At 35.3% G+C, this 25,990-nt stretch overlaps 1 protein-coding gene across 3 annotated transcripts in view; it reads left to right on the top strand.

The window, feature by feature from the left end:
• LOC114646352 (neprilysin-like) overlaps window positions 1–25,990 on the top strand; it is a 98,323-nt gene that overhangs the window by 22,935 nt on the left and 49,398 nt on the right. For all 3 annotated transcript variants that reach the window (XM_028794509.2, XM_028794510.2, XM_028794511.2), the window contains 4 exons: window positions 6,808–6,888; window positions 13,694–13,789; window positions 13,893–14,011; window positions 17,895–17,960. In XM_028794509.2, the coding sequence (XP_028650342.2) occupies window positions 6,808–6,888; window positions 13,694–13,789; window positions 13,893–14,011; window positions 17,895–17,960 (362 nt within the window). The remainder of the gene's footprint in view (window positions 1–6,807; window positions 6,889–13,693; window positions 13,790–13,892; window positions 14,012–17,894; window positions 17,961–25,990) is intronic.

The following is a 25,990-nucleotide window of genomic DNA, read 5'->3' as shown; positions in this document are numbered from 1 at the left end:
TTGTCTACAATATAAATAATTAAATGTTTATGAGTTTTCACAGTTAGAGCTTAGGCTTTTAGTTTTTCTTATGATTTCCTGCTATACTCTATTTTGTTTGGCTTTCACATTGCTGTGACCTCACTGCAGCAGAAGCTGATTCCTGCAGCAAGTAATCTGTTTTTTTTTATCTTTTTCTAATCCTTGATGGTACCCTCCTTGCACTTGGAAAGTTTTATTTACTTTTGATATTTGTCTTTTTTGTTCTGATATCTGTGTCTTTTTAGTTTGGGTTTCAGCTTCAGTGTTTTTTAGTCCGTTTGTGATTAGTTTTCACTAACTCTGTTTTTGTGGTAAGCTCTTTAGTTATTTATGTAGGGTCTCTTTAGTCATGTTGTTTTGCACATTATTGTATGAATTATGGTAGGTTTGTGTTCTATCAGGATTATAGTTGGTGCTGAATGGATAACTTGCCACAATCAGGGCTTCATCACAAAAAGCATTCTGGTTAGCAACATGACTAATCCTCGTTCTCTTGCCTAGTGCACTTATAATATAATATTCTTAAACCCACTTACTCAATTTTGGTACTAGATGTGGAGGGCCTATCCTGACAGAATCAAATATTGGGTGGGAAATAGTCCTAAAACAGGGTTCCAGACCATCACAAGGCATATACACACACACACAAAAACATCCACTCTCACATGGCTAGTTTAGTGGTACCAATTAATCTAGCCTGCAAGCCTCTGAAAATGTGGGAAAAAACAATGAACCTGCAGGAAAACCCACACAGACAAAGGGGCAGTGGCACAGCAAACATATAGAGGCACCCAAAGTGCCTTACCTTTTTTCCAAAAATTCTCATCAGTTATCATTTACCACACATTGTACCAAACACATGTGATTTGAAAGCATATGATTACAAGTTTTAACAGCAGCTGCCATTGGTCATATGATTGGAAATCATATGCTTTAAAATCACCAGTCACAAGCCGGTCCTTGAAAAGATGGAGGGCAGTTGGGTGGCAGAAGGAACAACTGGGCAGCGAGCCAAGCCGCAACATACAGTGCACTGGTGTAACAGATGCTCCCTCATCTCCCGCAAATTGGAGGGAGGGAGGGCAGTGTCTCCACACCCAAAGTGTCCCTCTCCACAGCTCTACAAAGTCAGTCACAAAAGTATATTTAATTTTTGAAAAAATATATATAAATATTTTGTGAATTTTTAAGCTTAACGAAACAGTGTATCATGTTGTGTGATGTTATAGGTAACAGATGGGCAAATGCGAACTCTGGATCCATGAGGCAGTCATGCTTACACTGCACCACAATTCCATGACCAGTGCACTAATGAGAAAGACAAATAAAAGTTTTACTTAAAAACGCATGCTGTATACAAAACACCATCACTGAATACAACTACACAAATGTCCTCAGATATGTTACCAGCAAGAACTGCTGTACAACTATGTCGTAATTCATTATTTTTCTTCGTTAACTCTGCGACAGAGGAAATATTTTCAGTAAATTATTAAATGGATTGACATGCTATATTTGGTAGATACCTTCGCCTAGGATGACTTCTAACAAGTTTGTCTGCATGAAATTCTTTAAAATACACTTTTCTTAATAAAATAAAAGAATATGAATTAGCTACTCAAGATAACCGGAACAAAGTTACTTTTCACTTATTAAACCAAGCAATAAAAATTCTTAAAACTTCTGGCTCTGATAATAGCTTGTAATTATACTACTACTAGCGACTGGGAGCCTGATCGAATCGGGCTACAAATTCTACGTTTGTGAAATCAATACTTCTCTGTAAAGAATTATTTGTTTCCCTGAAATGATTTTGTTATCATGGCACTGATTTGTGCCTAAAATACACCTTTTCGGCCGATGTAATGAAGAGCTTCCTGTATAAACGGGGCTGCGAGACATGACATATACATATAATAATAATAATAATAATAATAATACATTTTATTTATATAGCACCTTTCCCATGCTCAAGGCACTTACAGAATATAATAAAGAACGGCAGCGTATACAGTATATAGCATTGTAAAAACCAGATAAATAAATAAAGAAGATTAAGACAGTGAATTCTGAAAAAAAAACAGACAACATAATTGATGGTCTAGCACACACACACAGGTTACATTAGCATCTTGACAGAGACGTAAACTGAGAGAAGGGTAATAAAGTCAAATAGAGCTAAAAGCCTCCCTGAACAGATGAGTTTTGAGTTGTTTTTTAAAACAATTCAAGGAGTCAGCTGACCTGATTAATTTCGGCAGGTAATTCCACAGTCTGGGCGCTATACAGCTGAAGCCCCTGTCACCCATGGAGTGTAGATTAGTGTGGGGTACAACAAGATTGCCAGAATCAGAGGACCTTAGTGGGCAGGCAGGCACATAGTGATGGAGAAGGTCACTGATGTAGTTTGGCGTGAGGTTATTTAAGGCTTTGTAGGTTATTAGTAGGATTTTATATTCGATTCTGTACGACACAGGGAGCCAGTGGAGACGGAGCAGGATGGGTGTTATGTGCTCGCTGCTGCTTGTTCAAGTAAGGACTCTTGCAGCTGAGTTTTGAATCAGCTGGAGCTGTGATATAAGATTAGAAGGGGCACCTGCCAGTAGGGAATTACAATAATCGATGCGGGATGTGATAAAAGCATGGACAAGTTTCTCAGCATTAGAGAAGGAGAGGAAGGAGCGAACATGGGATATGTTACAGAGGTGAAAGTAAGAAAGTTTCTTAATGTGATTTATGTGGGCGGAATAAGAGAGTATATATATATAATTTATATATACAGTGCATCCGGAAAGTATTCACAGCGCATCACTTTTTCCACATTTTGTTATGTTACAGCCTTATTCCAAAATGGATTAAATTCATTTTTTTCCTCAAAATTTTACACAACACCCCATAATGACAACGTGAAAAAAGTTTACTTGAGGTTTTTGCAAATTTATTAAAAATAAAAAAAACTGAGAAATCACATGTACATAAGTATTCACAGCCTTTGCTCAATACTTTGTCGATGCACCTTTGGCAGCAATTACAGCCTCAAGTCTTTTTGAATATGATGCCACAAGCTTGGCACACCTATCCTTGGCCAGTTTCGCCTATTCCTCTTTGCAGCACCTCTCAAGCTCCATCAGGTTAGATGGGAAGCATCGGTGCACAGCCATTTTAAGATCTCTCCAGAGATGTTCAATCGAATTCAAGTCTGGGCTCTGGCTGGGCCACTCAAGGACATTCACAGAGTTGTCCTGAAGCCACTCCTTTGATATCTTGGCTGTGTGCTTAGGGTCGTTGTCCTGCTGAAAGATGAACCGTTGCCACAGTCTGAGGTCAATAGCGCTCTGGAGCAGGTTTTCATCCATGATGTCTCTGTACATTGCTGCAGTCATCTTTCCCTTTATCCTGACTAGTCTCCCAGTCCCTGCCGCTGAAAAACATCCCCACAGCATGATGCTGCCACCACCATGCTTCACTGTAGGGATGGTGCCAGGTTTCCTCCAAACGTGACGCCTGGCATTCACACCAAAGAGTTCAATCTTTGTCTCATCAGACCAGAGAACTTTCCTTCTCATGGTCTGAGAGTCTCTTCAGGTGCCTTTTGGCAAACTCCAGGCGGGCTGCCATGTGCCTTTTTCTGGCCACTCTACCATACAGGCCTGATTGGTGGATTGCTGCAGAGATGGTTGTCCTTCTTGAAGGTTCTCCTCTGTCCACAGAGGACCTCTGGAGCTCTGACAAAGTGGCCATCAGGTTCTTGGTCACCTCCCTGACTAAGGCCCTTCTCCCCCGATCGCTCAGTTTAGATGGCTGGCCAGCTCTAGGAAGAGTCCTGGTGGTTTTGAACTTCTTCCACTTATGGACGATGGAGGCCACTGTGCTCATTGGGACCTTCAAAGCAGCAGAAATTTTTTTGTAACCTTCCCCAGATTTATGCCTCGAGACAATCCTGTCTCGGAGGTTTACAGACAATTCCTTTATTCCAACTTCATGCTTGGTTTGTGCTCTGACATGAACTGTTAACTGTGGGACCTTATATAGACACATGTGTGCCTTTCCAAATCATGTCCAATCAACTGAATTTACCACAAGGTGGACTCCAATTAAGCTTCAGAAACATCTCAAGGATGATCAGGGGAAACAGGATGCACCTGAGCTCAATTTTGAGCTTCATGGCAAAGGCTGTGAATACTTATGTACATGTGCTTTCTCAATTTTTTTATTTTTAATAAATTTGCAAAAACCTCAATTAAACTTTTTTCATGTTGTCATTATGGGGTGTTGTGTGTAGAATTCTGAGGAAAAAAATGAATTTAATCCATTTTGGAATAAGGCTGTAACATAACAAAATGTGGAAAAAGTGATGCGCTGTGAATACTTTCCAGATGCACTGTATATATATATATATATATATATATATATATATATATATATATATATATATATATATATATATATATATATATATATATATATATATATATATACATAAGTACACACACACACATATATATATATATATATACATATACACACACACACACACACATATATATACTATTTTGACTAATGAAAGCACTCAACACTCTCATGAGTTCACATTCGTAACCGCTGTTTGTTATTGACATTCTTTGATCAGCTGCTTTGTCTGGGTCTAATATATAGATTTGAGCAAATTTTGATGTTTCACCCTCTCCGGGGTGCAAGGGTCCAGATTGATGGTATATTTGGCCATGTATTCTGTAACAATATGGACCATGACCTGGAGGCAGGGATATTTGTGCGCCCATGGATGCACATGCTAATGTATTGTTGTAGTTTCTGATATTTTCCAAGAAGTGCTTGGAGTTTGGGTCTAAATATGTCAACAGGTACTTAAACCTGTCAGGGTATCTGTAAGGGTTAATTAGAACTCGACCTTTATGGTAGCAATTGTATTCTCCACCTTGCTTGTTCTCACAGGTGAAGTTGAATGAGTTGCAATGTTTGCACAGGTTGTCAAAAGCGCCAGAGTGGTGCTCTGGAACTTCGTGCTCAATATCTGTGTGATTGCAAATGGCAGTGCCGTGCCGCAGAGCATTTTCATGCCGCAAGGCACGGGCTGCTCAATGTCTTTCAACCCGTACTGCATTTGTGGCTGCTCAAGCTTCTTCAGTTGCTTGTGCTCGGCTGGCACGATTTCTTTCAGCGTTAGTACCATTCTGTAGCGCACGTTCTTCATCTGTCCTTTGTGTCCAATTTGCTAGATTTCTTTCAGGGTTAGTAGCATTTGTAGCCGCACGCTGCTCATCCGTTTGTTGTGCACGTTACATACGTCTGGTCACACTAGCAAGTCCACGTTCCTCGTCAGTCATGTGACTTCGTTTCCTACGCATCCTTTCTGCGGCCGCTGCTGTTGTGGCTGCGTTGCAATCGTCACTCATCTTAGATCTGAGATCGACTAAAATTTAAACAATGACCGTTGTTAATACCCAGCCATCATTACTTATGCTTCTAACTTGTATTGCGTCGAGGTATTGAAGCGAACACCATACATACGGGGTATTGACGCGAACACCATACATACTATCAAATTATATATAAGGATATTTGAATACAGTTTTAAATTCAACTTTTCCTTCTTCAGAGAGACTGTAGAGCTATTCCTCTCAGGTTAGATTCTCATACAGTTCAAAAGTGTGCTGTTAGATTGATTAGCGCATGTAAATTATTTGAAATGGACTGACTCCTTGACCTGAACTGGCTCCTTTGTTGGTTCAGATTCTGTAGAGGAAGACTTGTGTTGAATAAAATGACTTTAGAAAATGTATATACGGATGAATGCTTTTTATCAATAAATCTTTTATTAATTATTGTTGAACAGTTGCTCTGCATTTTAAAGAGTTTACATATGTGCAAACTATCCAGTTTTTCCTGCATATAAGAGCCAATAGGTAAATCTGAATTTGCATTATATCAATATATGTGTGTGAGAAGGATCTACAATGGACTGCCTGTACATTTGGTTTTGGTCCCCAACCATCTTATTTAGGCTGCAATGGTATTGTAAACAAATAGGTTCAGGATCCAATAAAAAGAAAACTTAAAAATACAAACATTCAATGCCATTGAGCTGATTTTTTAATAGAACGCCAAGCTATCAATATGTACATGCACTTCCGTTTACCCAGCATTTTGGGTTAATCAAATATCTTGTAATATATTGTTATAAAGAAGGTCCAATAAATGTATTAACTGGAATTAAAAAATCCAGCCTATGCCGACAAGAGCAATAAATAAACCATTACATGTGAATGCAGTACTACTGGAAGTGAAAAACAAAGAAAAATAAACACTGTAGTGTGTTGATAAACTCAGTATAATTATACCTCTGTTCTGGAATTACTTAAGACCACTTGCTATTGTGCTACCTTTCGTTTTAATAAAAATGACAGTTTGGTATGTTGCAGTAAATCATGAAATGTGTTTAATGACTAGAAATAAAATACGGTAATAATAATTACCAGTAATTCTTTGCAGCAGTATTTCTTCAGGGCTTGGAAATGACTGCCAGAAATAGTAATTATTTTGTGCCACTCCTTGAAGCTGTGTTTTTCACTGAGGGGAGCTTTAAGTTTTTTATTTTTTAAATGTGAAAATTGATTTAAATTTTTTTCTTTTTTAAGGCTTGTTCATTTGGGTTTTTCCAACCATCGTATTTTGGCTGCAGCGCTATTGTAAACAAATAGGTTCAGGAGCCAGTAAAAATGTAAATTTTTTTCTTTTTTTCTCTCTCTTTCCTTTGTAACACCACAGATGTTCTTGAAAAACCAGCAACAGCTGACATTGAGGCCCTAAAGAAAGCAAAAATGCTGTACAAGTCATGCATAAATGAAAGTAAGTGTAACTGACGAAGTGAAAGTTGAGACTTGTCTGTATCCTTTTCCTGTTTTATATAAATTAAGCAATATAAGGCAAAAATGGTTGTAAAAGGTAATAATTGTGCTGCCTTTAGTGCTATAGCCTTACCTTGTAACTTTGTAGCCTTTTTTGCAGTTTACAGTGTTATATACCTCAGCCTCTTGTTTTCCATGGATCTTATCTGTTTCCTAGTTTACATTGTTTGATCAATCTACATGTTGATCAGCTTACACTACTTTATCAAAATCACCTCACTTGTACTAGCAAGTCCACATAATTTTCTCTTTAGGAAGACTACCATGGCTTCTGCTGTGTTTTATGTGAGAAGCATACTGCTTCACGTTTCCTCAGTGATTTCCAAGATTAACCAGCCTGATAAAATCTCTTTTTCATTCAGTATTCATATATATTTACAAGGGAGTAATGAACACAGGGGAAGAAAAAGTACAAAGAAAACTAAATGAAAACAGCAAATATGCTGCTACTTTTTTCCTGACTATATGTTTTTCATCTTTGTCTGCGTGTGCATGTACTTGTCAGGAATAACAACAACATTTATTTTATTAATATAGCACATTTTCGTACAAATGGCATAGCTATGAAAGAAGAATAAGATTAGGCAATACTAAGTAACAAAGAATAAAGTAAGGTAAGCACACTAAAGCACTTGTTCCCCTCATTTCTCAACTTTCTTTCTTTCTTTCTTTCTTTCTTTCTTTCTTTCTTTCTTTCTTTCTTTCTTTCTTTCTTTCTTTCTTTCTGTCCTGCACTTCACCTTTTCAAAGGTGAAAACCGATATCTAAAAGACTCACCTTTTTAACACATGCTGAGATATAAGCATACAAACTTTCATTTGTGCTAGTCTCTCCCATAATGTTTGGAGCCAATAAAAATGATTTTGAAGCCTTTACTCTCTCATTTTGCGTACTCTAATCAATCACATGAGTGTTAATCACTCATGACTGTACTTTAAGCTGTTGGAGAGAAACAAACAACAGCTTTTAACTAACAGATAGATTCTTGGGTCAAGCATCTATATTGTCAAGTGAAAATAAGCCAACGTCTGCTAAAAAAAAAGGAAAATATAATGATAATTAGATAGAGTTTGGCTTTCTGAATTCTCAGCACTGACTGCTATCAAGACAAATTACAGGGCACATTTGCATGTAGAGGAAGATCTCAGGGTCTGCCTGTCATCCAGAATTGAGAAACTATGCAGCCAGAAACAAGCACACCCATCTCACAGATTCACCAAGTACATGATCTTTGAAAGTGCAACATTAATGCAAAAATGTGGTATAGTGCAGTTTTAAAACTAAACAACCTGAAAAAGGTGTTCTACTTTCAGGATTTTTAGGCATTTTGTGATAATAAATTATCTGGTTGGTGTTTCTTTATAGAGAGTGGAGGTTTGTAATTTTTGTTCTCCCTTCAAAAGGGTTTTTGGTCTACAACAGTTTGAGAATGCTTGTTTTAGGAAATACCATTTGCCTGTGTCATTGAGATGTCTTTCCATCAACATTTATGGTTGTCTTCCAGAAAAAAGAGCAGAATGGGATTGAAGCATTTGGAGTTCTAAATAACCGTTCTTGTGGCTTTCCAAGTGCCTCCTGGCTTGTTTTGCACACAGGGGTGGAGTGAACTTTGATTGTATACCATAGGCAGTCTATTTATCTATCCTCCCATCCATCTATTCCTGCATATACACCCACACACAAAACAGCATGTATGAAACTAACGTCTCATATTCAGCAAACACTCCCTAGGTGATTTTACTTGTTACAGTATTACACAAGACATGGCATGCCTTATATTACCTGCACTTATAGTTTATTAAAGTGTTTTGTATTGTGTACTATATGTATAGCCAGTGTGAGCAGAAAGCAATAATAAGGTTTTAATGTTTTGAATAGGTAAAAGTTAAAAAAACAAATAAATGTTAGCACAAAGAGTAAATGATGTTATTTAAATCAGGGCTGTCAATCTCAGATTCAGGAGGGCTTTAGCCACTTCTTAGTTAGTAGGTATTTCCTGCTACTAAAGAAACAGACATTTTTACCATTCTTTTAATTGGCTTGCTTTATAAGATTCAGAATCTTTATCCAGCAGTAAAATAATAAAGAAATGCAAAGTGAACTAACAGATGATCAGCTAATCTGAATCCCATTTTCATACATGTGTCCATTATACAATGCCTGTTTCAATCTAATATTTGAAAATTGGGTGTGAGAAGTGTTGATTTTTGGTCTAGGCCCAAACAATTTCATAGTAAACTCAAAATAATAGAGAACCAGTGGCTTTGGAAATGTCTTGTGTGGCACGTTATGGGCTCTAATAAGACAAAATTAAACAATGGGTTTAATGGCAAGGAATGGCTTCTAATTAAGAAATTGCCTGGAGCAAAAACAGAGGAACAGAGACTCAAACCCCTGAGTTAGTTGGTCATCTGTTAACTTGCTTTCTTTTTTTTTTTGGCTTCGGGTTAAGGAAAAAAGAGACAAGGGCTATGAATCTTAAAAGAAATTCAGTTAAAATTTAAAAAATAAGGAAAACGAGTCTAGTGAATTAGCAACAGTAATTTGTGACTAAACAACAAAGTGGCCTGAAATAAAAACCTCTAGCCATTGTGGTTTCCCTTGACTTAAATGAAGATTGGATTAAATGGGTTGAAAGGTTTCAAGGGGTGAAAGAAACTGGTTCACCATAAACCAATCCTCCAAATGGTATTTGTAATACATTGAGAAGAATGTAGAACAAAAGGAAGATCTCTTTAAAGGATAAGTTTGGTATTTTTCAAGTGAAAACTATTTCTTCACAATCATGGTATATATTAATTTGTCATTAAAGTTGCATTCTAAAGTGAGGTATACTTGCAGCTTACAACATGACTTTAGGGTTCACAAATTCATAGGTAAATGAATATGCTAACTTTACTACAGCAGAATAGACATGTGATCATTTAGCCAAATAGCCACCATTGTAGACTGTATAAATGGCACAGAGTGCTTTAATTGTAAGCAGATTCCTTCTGTCTAGAGGTTTCATGTTCTTCCTTTTTTGATTTTGCAAATCTAAGTTTCCCTGATAGAACTAAGTGTGATGTATTGAACAAGCGTATTTTTGATGGACAGGTGTCTATCTCGTATACATTTCAGTCAGTAAAGACTATAAACTCTGGAGGGCCTTCAATAAATGGATGCAACAATGAATGGATGGATTGATTGGCAATAAACTGGTGAATAAGATTCACGTGGCATCTGAAATGCTGCCAAGCTACTGCTGTTCGGCTGTACTTTTTTCAAGACGCATATCTTCACAAAGCAACTTAGGGAATATTTATATTCCTCTACTCTCCTATAAAAACAGTTGTGACCCTATCAGCACTAAACTAGCCATTCTTTCCTTTATATTTATAGTTTATCATCTAGTCCTAGGAAAAACTTTAGTGCTAAACGTCTTGTTCTCCACCTTATGTTTTATGGAGTGACTCTCTACTATTTATGAAAAACACTTCACTAGCTAGGAAAGAGCCATATACATGTAATTAATTATTATTATCCCATTCTAACCTTTAGATTTTAATTTTCTTATCAGTCATGTGAGTAAGTGATCAGGTAGGAAGAGATTGCTGATGACAAGAGCACCACCAGGATAGCACAAGGTTAATTTCTTATGGTAAGAGAGAGAGAGAGAGACTTGCAGTAGGCAGTTTTTATTTTGTCTGATAGAACATGCAGCTGGGAGTTTGTCCTGGAGGCTGCCTGAAAAAAAATAGCTGGAGGCTCAGGGCTTTAGGGAGTTCTAGCTTTGACCTCTCTGGACCAAACAGAAGGCCAAATCTGACCCTAAAAGTGATTCTTGGGCTTGAAATAAAGAGACAAGAAGCGCAGAGACGCAAGTGTTGTGGGTTAAACCACGGGAAAAAGAGAGGCCAGGTTCTAGAATAGGAGACAAGATATATACAAATGTTTGTTTTTGGTGTGATTCCTGGTTAATAAGTGAGACATCCCACCAAAAAGCCAGGGTTCAATATCTGTTTATGCAGTTCCAAAGAAGCAGAAGGGTTTAATTTGTTTTGTTTTAGCTTGCATTTTGTCCTTTGCTTTGTGCATCCCTCCATTTTCTTTACATTGTGTGCCTGTTAATCAGAACCACTTAGATATGTTACATGTTTGTTTTATCATCTGCTAAACATATACTAATAATAAAACTGACTACAAGCTAAACTGCCTCAAATAATATCAGAAAGAAAATAAAATTCTTTAATGTTGGCCTAGTTGGTAGTTTGGTAGAGTATCATTCACAATTATTCACAAGCTTTGGATAATGTTAAACTAGAACATCTGCTGTTTATATCAGACTTTACATACTTCTTATAAGAAATAAAACTTCTTTCCAACAGATATGAATTGCTTTTTTATCTTATGATAAAATTCAGTCATATTGTAAAACATACTCTTGTTTGAGTGCACTTCCTGACTATATACAAGAGGATTTTCCTGGAAGTGGTTTTATTTAGCAATATTTTAGCAAAAATACATGTGTTTGGAACATTGTAAGCATTCAGCTAGATATCTGACATATGGACTTTGTGACACAAGTAAGTTATGTTTATTTCATGGACATGACAGATATCTTGATATTATCTGCTGTTTGTTCAGCATTGGTCTCCATTGAAGCTGATTGTGTCAGAAACATTGTTACCTCTGTTGTTCATAAAAATGTGAGATTATGAATGTTTTCTTGGCCATTACTACAAACAACACAAGGTAAGTAACAAAAAAAAAATTAGCTATGGGTGGAGCATTCCTTTACACATGTTTTTACTTTCACCAATGTAAAACATTTGAAAAAAATGAGATGCATATGGATTTATAATTAATATAAATAAATTCAATTTTTATACCTAATTTGTATAATTGTTTTATTATTAAAATGTTTCAAAACCACAATAGAAATACTTAATTTACAAACATATTTATTAATATGAAATGTTGGAATAAATCTAAGTATGATTTACTTTCTTTTTTTACTGTTTAAAGAGATGATCGACATTACGTTGAGCTTTTTTTTTTTTTTTTTTTTTAATAATTTTAGTAATGAGGAGTTCGAAGAACAACACTAATGCTAAGGCAAGGTCCAATGTTCAGTTTCTAACTCTGCTAGCAGCGGTGTTGTTCTTCCTTTTTTTGTTTTACTATCCTGATGTATTCTGTATTTACTCAACCCGAGCAGCTTCAGTTTCAGTATATGCAAGTACAGTATATATAAGCATGACTGGCAGAAAAAAGACTTAGAAAGAAACAGAAAAGACAGCTAAAGCTTCATCTAAGCTTAAACAGGCCTCAGGTTCAGTTTTGTTTCTGTGATCCATTCATTGAGATAAAATGCACAACAAAGCAAATCTTATTCTTAGATGATTAACTCAGTGACATTTTACTTGTATTTCCATATTTGAAATTGTTTAGAATAATGACATTGCAAGAACAAAGGAAAATACTGATGTACTTTTAAACTGACAAGTTAAAGTGAAACTAACCCGTTTAAGGTGGATTTTACAAATGAAGCGCATGAAGATAGTATGTGAATATTATTCTTATAGTAATAGTGAAAGTAAGATTGACTGTCTATTCCCCCAAGCAAAAGTTACCATTATTCTCATGTGCATTTTCATACACATTTGTAATTTGTCTTTAAGTATATAACACTCCTTCATTAATTTTTTTGTTTAGGAAATCTAAGAATTTTACCTCTTACATAATAGGTCTTGATGTAAGATCCTTGCTTTGCTCTTTAAACATTAGAATTGCTGCTCTTGCATTTCAGAATGGTTTCAATCAGGACGTACTGACAAGCTGGAGAGGCTGAGAAGAGATAAGAGGGGTTGTGGTCTTTTAACAGACTTAATGAACATTCTGTTTATTTTTAGTGTGTTGTAGCTCCATATCATTTCATAATCATCTGAAACTTGTACTCCTTGAAGCCACTGCACATAGCCATAATGCAGGCCTTCCTTAAATACAGGTTGTTTCATTTTATTAGATTATTTCTTTTGTGTTGTAGTATTTCAAAGATTTCTCAGATGTTTTCTGGTCATTTCAAATAATCAAATTACCTAATATTTTGTTGTTTATTTTTGGAAAGTGTTCTGTGTCTATAACACACTGGTTATTTTATTCACATAATATAACGTGTACAACATATACATAGAATATACAAAAACTGCAGCACTGGAAGGTGGGTCTAATTGCTCATTAGCTAAATGTTTTAATTCTTCTTTGCAGTCTGTTGAATTAATATCAGTTTGTAACATTTATTTAATATGCTTTGGCATTCAAACCAAAGGAGGTGAAAGTATTTATGTAGTTTTATTGATTTTCTTTAAACACTGTTTGTTTAATGCCACATAAGAAAGTTTATTCATACCAATTGTTAAATTATACTGTCTTAGATTTTCAGAACATGCTTTATGTATATAATTAAATGTAGTAAAATGTTTTAAAATATATTTATCATAATTATGACTCATTTAAAATAGCTGACTAGTAAATGATGAGCTTGAAATTCAGTTACTTTAGTTTATCATTATTCCTGGTAACACAACGACAGACCTGTATTTAAAGATCTTGTCATGTTATTTGTAAAATTAACTACATTTTATTGTCAAAAATACAGATTGTGACAATTCTAAAACAGCAATAAACTTAAAACAACACCAAAAGTACATTAACATAATGTATAAGTAATTTCAGCTGATGAAGCTTTCTGTTTTTTCTGGCAGCCACCATTGAGAAAAGAGGCGGATCTCCATTATTAGAACTGTTACCCAAAGTGTATGAGTGGCCTGTAGCAATTGATAACTGGGACAACACCTACGGTAATGTTATGTGCCTGTAGGACCTATAGGACCTCAATTATTAAAGTAGATATATGTCTGAAATCCTGTTTTGAACTTATAAAACTGTCTTTTGTTGTTTTAGGACCAAAATGGACACTGGAAGATGCAATTTCTACACTCAATTCAAAATATGGAAAACAAGTGCTAGTTAACTTTTTTGTAGGGATAGATGATAAAGACTCTAACGCACACATTATCCATGTAAGTCTGCAGTCAGAAAAGTTGAATTTAATTTATTTCATAAAGTGAATTATCTAAATAAATGCCACAACTCTGTCAAAATATTTGAAGCATTTGTTTCAAGCTCAAAAATGACTTCAAGAGACTAGTAGTCTGTCAAAATTTGATATCTCTTTTACCTGCACTGTTTGCCTTTTTCTCTAGGATGTTGATAGATGCTGCTGTATTAGTTCATAAACAACTGACTTCATTCAACTATAAACTTGGTATTTACACTGGAATAACTGGCATATTTATAACCGTGAAAAGAGATTATAATGTGTTGTATTTCCTTCACACAAAGATGATGAATAATGAAGTCGAGTCTTGACCTCTAATGAATCTTTACACAAAAATAACCCTTTGCTTTGCCTGTAACTTTAGCAAAACGTTTACAAATGCTCACAGCAAAATTACAAGTGTTGAAACAACTCATAGTGTTAAGTCCTTAGAAGTATGTAGTTTAGCGTCATCAATTGTAACCAATGTTTTATATATTTTATGTAGATCGTTTATGAAAATTAAAAAGAGCAATTGCATTATCCTAGATCGTATGAAATGCCACTTTTGATGTCACCTAATTTGTAAAAAGTTCCTCTCCCATAATCCTTTGCTTATTGTGTTTAAGCCAAATTTGCACCCATTTATACAGTGTGATTTAAATTCCCACATCTGTTAGTTTGACTATTACCTGTTCTTTACTGATCTTTTTATACTAATTGTTTCCATGCATTTTTCCAGTATACTGTTAGAGCTTTCTTGTCTTTAGTTACGTATTTAAAAATCATTTTTTATGTAATGACATTCGACAGCTTTAAATCTTTAGTAGTTTCCCAAGTATGCAGATTTCTAAAAAAATGTTAAGGGATTATACAGTATATGTAATCACAAATTTTCTGAAGTACTTTAGAATATATCCATTAATTTTATTTGATTTCAGCCTTTTAGTCATCATAGTGTTTTTTCTGTGTTGTTGTTCCATAATATCTACAAATGACTGGATACTTAATACTTAATAGTTCCTAGTCACTTAGTAGTCAAATTATTCAAACCTTAGACTATTATAGAAATATGAAATTCTCTTGATTTCACCCTTTCTGTTTCTAATACACCCTATCTCTTCCTTAACACTCTTTCATTTATTAAAATAGAGCAAGAATCTATAAGTGTCAGCTTTTGTATTTTCAGAATAACTTCCTTTTAGCTTTCCTAATATCCTTTTTAATGATTGCGCTTGTGTGCTTACGGGTTATACAGCTACTTTTTGTTCTGTAATTTTTCTTAGATACTTATTTTTCCAGTGCAGATTTTTTTAAAAAATCCTTATTTTTCCAGTATTTCAGGATGAACTTGTCCTTGCATTGTATGTAATATATTTTTAAAGTTTATTCCCTGCTCTTCAGCTGTCTCCATAATTAAAAGTTTGTCCCACCATGTACTTTCAAACTGAGATATTATATCTGCTCAAATTTAAGTAGGTAAAATTAATTAGCAGTCTTGGTTTCCATATATATGCTTGGCCAAAATATTATGAAACTTATTATGTAATGATTATTAGATATTAATGGTTTGATTACCAGTACCCCCAGAATTTTGTCCTGATCATTACTAAATAATACATCTAGAAAGTAGGCTTATCCTCTCACTATTTTTAACATAGTCCTTTTAAAATGTTGACTGATTAAATCATCAAAGTTGTTTTGCAGGTCTCTGCTTTTTGTAGGGAATTTCCCGTTAATATTTGGGATTTAAAGTTGTGTATTACATCGCCTTTAAATGGTCTCTTTTTGTTAATTGTTAAAAGGTTGCACATTAACATTGTTACTTTTGTTGAGAGATTTATAACTGTCTCCAATGTCAGGTCATAATGCTTGCTGCTTCCTAGTTAAATCCATATGTCTTTGGTAAGGTGTGGCTCATCTAGTGTACGAAGAAGACTTACAATTAAAATCTCTTTTATGTAAAATGGCCATGCCCCATCTTTTTGATTTTGCTTTTCATTTCTAAATAACACATTTATACTATCCTCATCCTCATCATTAGTATATTCCAGCATTCTGTTACCGCTGTTACATAATTGTTAACCCAAATTATTCAAAGCTTTCTCCAGATTTTCAGGTGAATTGTTCAAAGATAAAAATAATTTAATTTGGTAGAGTTACTGCATGGGCAAAAAATTATACAAACTTCTTTACAGTATTTTGTTGCGTTTACAGTATATTGTTGTAGGCTCTGCTGTAATGAAAATCAGCTATACATGTTTTTTCAAATTGTATAGCCCTCAGTTAAATTTATCTGCTGCTTTTGTTAAAATTAATTCCTTTCATTTTTAAACAAAACATTATAAGAAAACACAATTCAATCAAATAAATGAGCTTAACATAGCAAGTACAACAATATTGTTTGAAAACAATCCAGAAAGAAAACCACATTCACCCCCACCTGACAAAGGCAGCAATGTAAATGGAGAACCCTGTCTTAAATTGTTCTTTGTATATGGAAAAACATCAAGTAGAATTAAAAAAGTAAAACATGGGCCAGGCCTGTTTCCTTTAGAATTATGTAAATGAGGTCTTTGCCAAATGCCAAAAAGGGTTTTGAATAAATCCTTGTAAACAGAATTTGATTTTTTTTCTAATTTGAGATAATATAAACATCACTTTCCCACTGATTTATAGAAGTTTGATTAGGATCCTTTCAGTTGAACAAAACAAGTCTTTGTTCAAGTAGTGTGGCATAGGATATTTTTCGTCGCACAATTTTATCCCATCTGTTACCACTCCACATATTGCTGTTAAGGCATTAGGGTGGATTATAAATCCAAGGCTATCCAAGAGATATACAAAAATTTTTGCACAAAATAGTTCAAGTGCAGGGCATCCCAGAAACATGTGGCCTAGTAATACATCGTTCGCTTCAGTCCCAAAAAGCAGTAAAGGGTTGTCATCTTGTACATGCTTCTTAATTTAAGGGAAAGTGTAAAAGTTTTACAGTTTTTGATTAATTGATATGGTTATTTTACAATCTCTCTCACACACTTTGTCTCATTAACCTTCTCTCTCTCTTCCTAACTATACAATTCTTGTCATTAAATTTTATATTTCCTGACCATTTTTTCCTGAATAGGTTATTGAAGATAAGTGTTATATATGGTTTTCAGTTTTTGAAAACAGAGGAAATATTTTTTCAAAGTTATCTTTATGTAATCAAGATATAAAATACACAAAAGGATACTAGTGTAACTTAGTACAGGTGTACTGATACATGGCCCCTTTGAATGTTTTTTTCATAGGAGTTTAATAATCAAATTATATTTTTCTGCTATTTCAAATTTTATACAGGATTTTTCTCTTTTACATCTAAAGAGACAGTTTATTTCATGAGGTAAGGAAGATATATTTGTATAAAATCATAATAAGCAAGATTGGGAGTAAAGCATCAAAGCACTCTTATTAATAAAACACAGCTCCTTTTTATAAACTTGAATGTAAACATTGGCATTCAGGTAAATTAAACACAGGAATTTGCCTCTCATTAATACATAAAAACAGTAATCCTCCAACATCAGTTTTAGTAGGCTCCAATGCAGTATATCCTAATTGGGAAAAAAAATTAATTTTACAAAGCCAATTCTAACGGTGTGGTTAATGTTTGATTTGGTTAGTAATCTATACAATTAAAATAAATAATAGGTAAAATTCCTACACTTTATATGAATGCAGTAAGTTAATCAAAAGGTATTTATAAAATGAAATATACAACATGTAAATATTAATACACATTTATTTTTTTGTATTTTACATGTACACTGTATGTACAATATTAATATGTGTTTTTGTCTATATGTGCTGTTTTTTTTTAATAGTTTGATCAACCCAGCCTTGGTCTTTCATCTCGTGACTATTATGAATGTACTGGCATCTATGAAGAGGTAAGGCTTTATTTTATTTTTTTTTTTGAAGCTAAAAATCTTCTTCTAGTATGATTTATCAAGTTTGCTAAACTTTCTGAAACATTTTTATTGTAGCAGTTCTTAGTATTTAAAGAAAAATGTAATGCAAAATAAATCTATAGTGTGCAGTGTTATTTCTTTAGGGCTTGAAACACAATTAGACATATTTTTTAGAAAGAAAGAGAGCTTTGTAAATCTTTTGAAAGGTTGTCTTCCTCGCTTTTAAAAGAAAAGCATTTGAATGTAGAATTAAGGAAAACTTTTACAGGAAACTTCAGAACAGATCAGTCCAAACAAACAGACTAAAATTATTATAGTTTTGTTAATTTATATTAGCTTTTATTTCTATTTTTTTTCTGACCTTACTTGGAAATTCGGTTTAGTTTTAGTTTTCCTTCATTGTGTAATTTTAATTTTAATTTACTTTTCATTTCACAAAGACATTTATATTTTATTTTACATATATTAATTTCAGTGTTAGTTTTAGTAATTATGGTATGGTTAAAGAGCTACTATGAGGTATAGTTTTGTGTCACAATCAGACAAAACTGTACACTTAACGGGTTTGGCTACAATATGAGTTTAATGTTAGTGGAAGCCTACTACCTGCGGTGGGTTGGCACCCTGCCCAAGATTGGTTCCTGCCTTGTGCCCTGTGTTGGCTGGGACTGGCTCCAGCAGACCCCCGTGACCCTATGTTCGGATTCAGCAGGTTGGAAAATGGATGGATGGAAGCTTACTACACTACATGGTTTACTGTCTGGTTTTGTTTTTGTCTTATAAAAACAAACATGATCAAAACCAGATATTAAATATGAACAATTTTAAACAATTTTATATTTTTTGAAATATTTTCTATATCATTTGTGCTGAAAAAATGTACACTGACTGTTAGCACTTTTCATCTTTTCCTTTTCTTGCCCAGAATGGTCCAATTTGTCATGAAATTTATGTAAATTTAAGGCTTGAGGATTGTTTACTCTAAATGTCTACAGCACACAACATATCCTGCTCCAAGAAAATGTGCTTATAATTAATGCGTTCAATATCACGTTAAAAAAAATTCCCATACTGGGCTTTGTTATTTTCTACCTCATCTCATGCATATACAATTTATAGACAGAACTTTGTCACCTACAGGCCTGAAAAGATATAAAAAATCAGAAAATAGATTCTACTGTGTTTTGAAAGATATGATCAGGAAAATCATGGGAGTTTAGGAAAAACAGAGCTCTTGGGCTGAATCAGTGTGCAGACCTACCACCTACCTGTATTGAGGGAAGTAGTGTTAAGGTTAAGGGTAGTTAGACTTGAATAACCCATGCATAAGAACAGTAAATCCTTAACGAACAGAGTAAATGCAGGTAACAGGAGTATGGACAGCCACTAAACAGCAGAAACAGCATCTGAGATTAGGAACAATATATACTTTTTCTAAACCCACTTATCCAGAGCAGGATCACAGGAATCTTGGAGCCTGTCCCAACAGATTTGGATGCAAGGCAGGAAAAAATCCCTGGGTATGCAATATGTATGATATGGCTGATGTTTAGGACAAAAGGAGTATGATATTTTAAGAGAGAGAGAGAACATTTGAAAAAAGAGGGACAGATATTTTAAAACATAATTCTTCTACCAGGTTATTTTCATAATATCAGGTATTTTGTGCTGTGAATGTAAACTTAGAAAAGATAATAAATACAGAATAAGTACAAAAACACTTTAGTAGGTACATTTTTCACCAGTTGGCAGACTATATTCACCTGTAGTTCTGTAGAGACACTGCCAGCTCAGAAATTTTATAAGGTTTGTATCGCCTCATTGTTAAATGACCTTTTTAAAGCAAAAGTGATAGTCAGCAACAATATGTTAATCATGCATGTTGACTGTCACTCTCTCAATTAGTGCCGTTTTATTTTCAAAAAGGATTTCTCCTGTGCGAAGCGGCAGGTGGATTATTGTCAATAAAACACAAACACCTGAGAAATAAACTGAAAAATTTCTCATTCGTGATTTCTCTGTCCATATGGTAAAAATGTTGTCAATCAGCACATTCTAACTTCAGATGTTTGAATTACATCTTGTTAATACAAGAAGCACAAAGAAATACAGCAGCTCATCATAATGGAGATCAGACTCATATGTAGCCTGGAATTTGGCTTACAAACAGACCTCAGTATGTGCGTCTCGGAAACTGTAGGTCTGACATTGTGGTCAGCAACACAGGAGCGCCGCAGGGGACTGTACTTTCTCCGGTCCTGTTCAGCCTATATACATCGGACTTCCAATACAACTCGAAGTCCTGCCACGTGCAAAAGTTCGCTGATGACACTGCTATCATGGGCTGCATCAGGAGTGGGCAGGAGGAGGAGTATAGGAACCTCATCAAGGACTTTGTTAAATGGTGCGACTCAAACCACCTACACCTGAACACCAGAAAAAACCAAGGAGCTGGTGGTGGATTTTAGGAGGCCTAGACCCCTCCTGGACCTCGTGATCATCAGAGGTGACTGTGTGCAGAGGGTACAGACCTATAAATACGTGGGAGTGCAGCTGGATGATAAATTGGACTGGACTGTCAATACTGATTCTCTGTGCAAGAGAGGACAGAGCCAGCTATACTTCCTTAGAAGACTGGCGTCCTTCAACATCTGCAATAAGATGCTGCAGATGTTCTATCAGATGGTTGTGGCGAGTGCCCCCTTCTACGCCGTGGTGTGCTGGGGAGGCAGCATTAAGAAGAAGGACACCTCACGCCAGGACAAACTGGTGAGGAAGGCAGGCTCTATTGTTGGCATGGAGCTGGACAGTTTGACATCCATGGCAGAGCGATGGGCGCTCAAAAGGCTCCTATCAATTATGGAGATTCTACTGCATCCACTAAACAGTGTCATCTCCAGACAGAAGAGCAGCTTCAGCGTCAGACTGCTGTCAATATCCTGCTCCACTGACAGACTGAGGAGATCGTTCCTCCCCCAAACTATGCCACTCTTCAATTCCACCCGGGGGTGGGTAAACGTTAACATTATTCAAAGTTATTGTCTTTTTTACCTGCATTTTTATTACTCTTTAATTTAATATTGTTTTTGTATCAGTATGCTGCTGCTGGAGTATGTGAATTTCCCCTTGAGATTAATAAAGTATCTATCTATCTCTATCTAGTGTGTCCTGCTGTAATAGTTGCGGTGTACGTACTGCATCTTGGGCTCAGTCAGAATTACAGCTAACATGCAATCGTTTATGAGCAGACTGAAATTCTGTAAGGGATTATCTGTATCTAACAATTTTCTCTTGAGTCCCGGAGATCCAGTGAAAAGCAGCTTTGAAAGTTGCCAGGCACATTCAAGGCAAAATCATCACCTTGGTATGCTTCATTAAATCTTGGTTCAGAATTTACCATGTTGTCATACTCCTGAAGTATCTGAAGTGTCACTATTATCACACAGTAAATCACTTTCTATTTCACACCCTTTACGCACCCATATTCAACTTGCTCTTTTACCACAAATGCCATGTGAACACCCGGCTTCCGTCACCAGCCACCCATCACTGGATGAATATATGTGGACGGCTCGTGGTAGAAGACTTTCTGTTTTAGAGTTAAAAGTTACAAGGGTTAAAGACTAATGGCAGGAATATTTATTCAAAAACTAAATATGAAATTCTTATTAATAAGTCCAGTTGTGATGACTAACTATTTCTGTTAGTCTTTACAACTACTGTACTTTAATAGTTTGTTTAGTTTTAGCTTTTCATTTTGGTTTTGTTATTTTATTTCAGTTTATTAAAATGTTTTTTTAATTAACAGTTTCAGTTTTGATTTTAGTTTTCATTAACTATAATAACTTTGATACAGACAGATACAGTATAGTACGAATGTTTAATAAGCATAGTAAGTTCAGTAAGAGAGGGTATCAATACCATGTTCTGTGCCAATATTGGATATACTATAGTTCCTTCGTAACAGATTATTTTAGATTTTTTTTTTATTTTAGTGTTTAACAAAGTATATAATGTAAAATACTGTGATTGATTGGGACTATATCCAGCATTGTTTCCTGCATTTCACCCAGTGATGTTAGGATAAACTCTGGTCCTTCAAAATCCAAAATGTGGCTTTAAGGGTTTGAGAATGATTGCATGTATGTGTTATGTATATATAAAATTACACAATTAAACCACATACAAGCATATTAATTAGTACAAATAATCGAAATGACAGTGTACAATGACTGGGGCATTTCCTTTTATTGTGTTTTGTCTCCATTAACTGTACATAAGGACAATGCAGTTCATCAAGGTATGTATTGTTGTATATGAGTAAGAGAAATGATGAAATGGCTGTACAGAAATTACCATATCTGATGCTATTACAAACTGATAAGTTCTAGTTTTGTTTTTTTTTTAATATCAGCTTCTGCCGTTTGACCTTTCTGTCATTGTTAATATGTAATTTTGAGCCTCAGATATTGCCTTTCTACTTTGATATTAATTATAGCACATTGTTTATAGCCACTAGTTCCTTATGTATTTTCTTTTGTGCAGTTTGTCCAATCCTTTGCTCTTTGGACTCATAATTCCAACAGACTGAGTTAAAATCCCAGCCTAGTCACAATCTGTTTAGAATTAGTACATTATCTCTGTGTCTGCATTGGGTTTTCCTCCAGGTACTCTGGCTTTCCTGCTACATCTAAAAGACATACATATTGAATTATCTGTAATTCCAAACTGGTCATTTATGAGTGAGAGTGGATGTGTGAGAAAAGGCTCACTGTAGTGGTCAAGCATTCCATTCAGGTTTGCTTACTGTCCTGTGCCCAAAGAAGCTCAGTTTTTCAGTGACCGTAAATAAGTGGGTTTCAAAAATGAATAGGTCAATTGGCGGTTAGCATGTACATGAGTGCATACATTGAGATACATGAGTGTCTCACTTTAGTACTCCCATTGTGAACATGCCAAATAGACTTTCATTTCAGTATAACGTTTTGAATGTAATTTCATTCTTTCAATGTTTCTACATGTACAGCATATGGCTAAGACTCTCAGTAATTTTATTAAGACTTCTGCATTTCTCCCCACTGATCTCCCATATCTTTAGCTATTTAATTCTCCCTGTCTACTATCAGTCTCATATCTTAAGAGAAAGGTTTTCCAAAACTAGGGAACCAAGCTCAAAAATAAAGAGGCAAAACCATGTAGTTGAGCATGTTTTCATACTGTTTTGTGCATGCTATTTGTTTTCTTAGATTATTCATCTAAGTTGTGCTTGATATAATAACATGATTTTGAAGACTCATAAGATCATTGGCTCTTGCAAATTTGATGGAAAATAGTACTTACTTAAGTTGCAATTTGTTCCTTGGCTATATCGTATATTTCCTACTTAATTTTTTGTGCTTTTACATATACTTCCACAGTTAAATACATATTTATTTGTGTGTTTTTAGAATTATTTTCCAGTACTGTGCTGTTAACTTGTACTCACAAGGAGCTAGCAATTGCTGATGGGTGACAAGTTGGTAGCTATAGCCACCCAATTATGTGTTAGCTACTTTCAGTACAGTTGTCTTAGTGAAATGACTCCTTTTTAAGCCCAACTGATTAGGATCAAGAAATCAGCTCTGTGAAAGGAAAAAGGAGACCTGACAGAACATTTAAGTTTTTGGATAGAAATAGAGGAGAGAAACTAGAATGTATCTGTTTACTTGAAACAGCTCAAATATGAGCTTTTTGAGAAGTGGAGTTGCTAGGTCCTGTTTGAACATAGTAAGAAAACTGCCTATTTTGAGTGAGGTGCAGATGATGTGTGTCAGTGTAGAAATGAGTAAGGGAGGGATAGCGTGGTTGAGATGTGAGGTGATGGGGTCAAGTGGAAAGGTGAAGGGGTGACTAGAGATGAGGTTGGAATCAGAGAGTGGTACGAAAGTGGAAAATGTTGTGCAGTGTTCAGAATGAAGCAGACTGAGTGATGGGGTGAGGAGAATTGACCACTGATGACAGCCACTTTTTCCTGCAAAAAGGTTACAATGTCTCCAGCAGTCAAGTAGGTTGGAGGTGAAGGAGGAATTCAGTTGAGGAGAAATGTGAAGGTAGAGAACAAGCTAGGAGCATCAGTGATATTGCTAAGTCTGCTCTGAAAGAAAGTTACTTTAGCATTGATATCAGCAGAAGACAATGAAGATCGGAGAGAGATACTTATCTGGGTCAGCCGTGGACTTTGACTTCATCCTTTTCCTTTTAGTTTATGTAAGCTCAGCCCATAGGCTGCATAAAGCTTTAGATAGTCATGGACAGGAGGGTCTTTCACATCTGGAATGTAGGACAGAAGATAAACATGAAGACAAAGATGAGCACAGGGTGTCAGGAGCAGGATTGATATCTAGAGAAGGAGAGTAGAGAAAAATACGGAAGAGAAACAGAAGGATGAGAGAGAGTGAAGGTGACAGCAGAATGATGCCATAGGAGAAATGGCAGTTGGAAAAGAGGGAAGAAGCAGAAAGAACTGAATGAAAAGTGGTCAGATGTGTGTAATGTTGTAACAGTTACATTTGTGGGCTTGTAGTTCTGTGAGAAATTAAGGCGCAAAAGCTTGCCAGCATAGGTGAGCTGTGGAGCTGTATCAGATTGTAAAAGGAAAGAAGAGAGAAGAAGTCTGTAGTGGAACTGTCCAACTGGATGTGCTATTCCGTGATGATTAGAATTGAATTGCTATCTTCAGGGATGAAGTAAAGCAACATATCCAGCTTGCAAAGGAAGTACCTTAGCAGACCTGGAGGGCAATAAATAACAATAATGTTAATAGGGTATGAGACCGTGATTGCATGGTACTCAAAGGTGGAGCAGATGCATACAGTACCCAAGAAAGTGACTCTCCAATTCTTGGAGATGGTAATGCTTGTCCCCCATCTCCTTCAAGTTGAATGACAGGAATGAAAGAATTTGAAGCTGCAGGAAAGCACTGTTGATGTATCTGTATTTTCTAGATGGATTCATATCTAGGCATTAAGGTTAGTTATGTTTTCAATTTGATATGACATCTTTATTTTGGAACAGTTTTAAGTTTGTTCAAAATGTAATATTCTTTTAAACTAATATTTGACAAAAGAGATTCTCATTAGCCATTATTAATAAAAAGTAGCCAGAAATATCCCAAAATGAAGGTTTTATTGCCAAAATATCTATAAGGTAGACTTGTATTACAAAACAAGTAAAAGTAGTCATAATTACAAATACTGTTCTGCGTCTTTGACATCCTAAATTAGAAGGATTAGAGTGGCTTGTTAGGCTAAAACAATTTTCTGTCCCCATTACTTACTAACACCTCTGGCCTCTTCCTTGCACCAATTGAGCTCATGCCAACGCCTCTTCTCACTATCCCAAGCTCAGTGGATTCCAAGCCAATTGGAACTTTTTTTGATCTTTCAAGACCACATTTGGTCCTTTCTGAAATTGCATTGGGATCAGAAATAGGTCAGAATTTAGCTAAACCTCCAGCTAATGGCCCCCAGTGTTCCTACATCCCTAGATGTACTATCAACATGTTATGTATTGCACTGACAAAGTAGCTTGTGTAGTCTTTATCTAGCCATGTTTCATTTCACATATTCAGTCCTGAATGTCAATGTCTGTAATATGCAGCAGTATTCTGACACCAGTAGTACTGATTTGTCACTCAACTACAGGATGGCAATATCAAGCTAATTAAGGGTTGGTCAAGTTTTACCTGAAATTCAAGGTCTGGTAAGTTCAAGGATTATGCTTTAGCATGTAAGTTTCTTTTGTTTTACTTTACATGACAGCTTGTGTCTGTGTTATGCTTATTGATTTGTACATTCTTAAACTGTATATTTTCATGGTCCTTACCATTCACTTGAGAAGCAAGAGAGCTACATGACAATTATACTGACAGCTGGGGCATCTTACTTATTTTAAGGTGTAAATTTCTATATACTGATTCCTTATATCCTAAATGCTTATATGCTTTCTTGATAAGTCACATAATGAAAACT

Source organism: Erpetoichthys calabaricus, chromosome 2 (assembly GCF_900747795.2).
Source record: "Erpetoichthys calabaricus chromosome 2, fErpCal1.3, whole genome shotgun sequence".
NCBI classification, from domain to species: Eukaryota; Metazoa; Chordata; class Cladistia; order Polypteriformes; family Polypteridae; genus Erpetoichthys; species Erpetoichthys calabaricus.
This window is presented reverse-complemented; position numbering and strand designations above follow the sequence as displayed.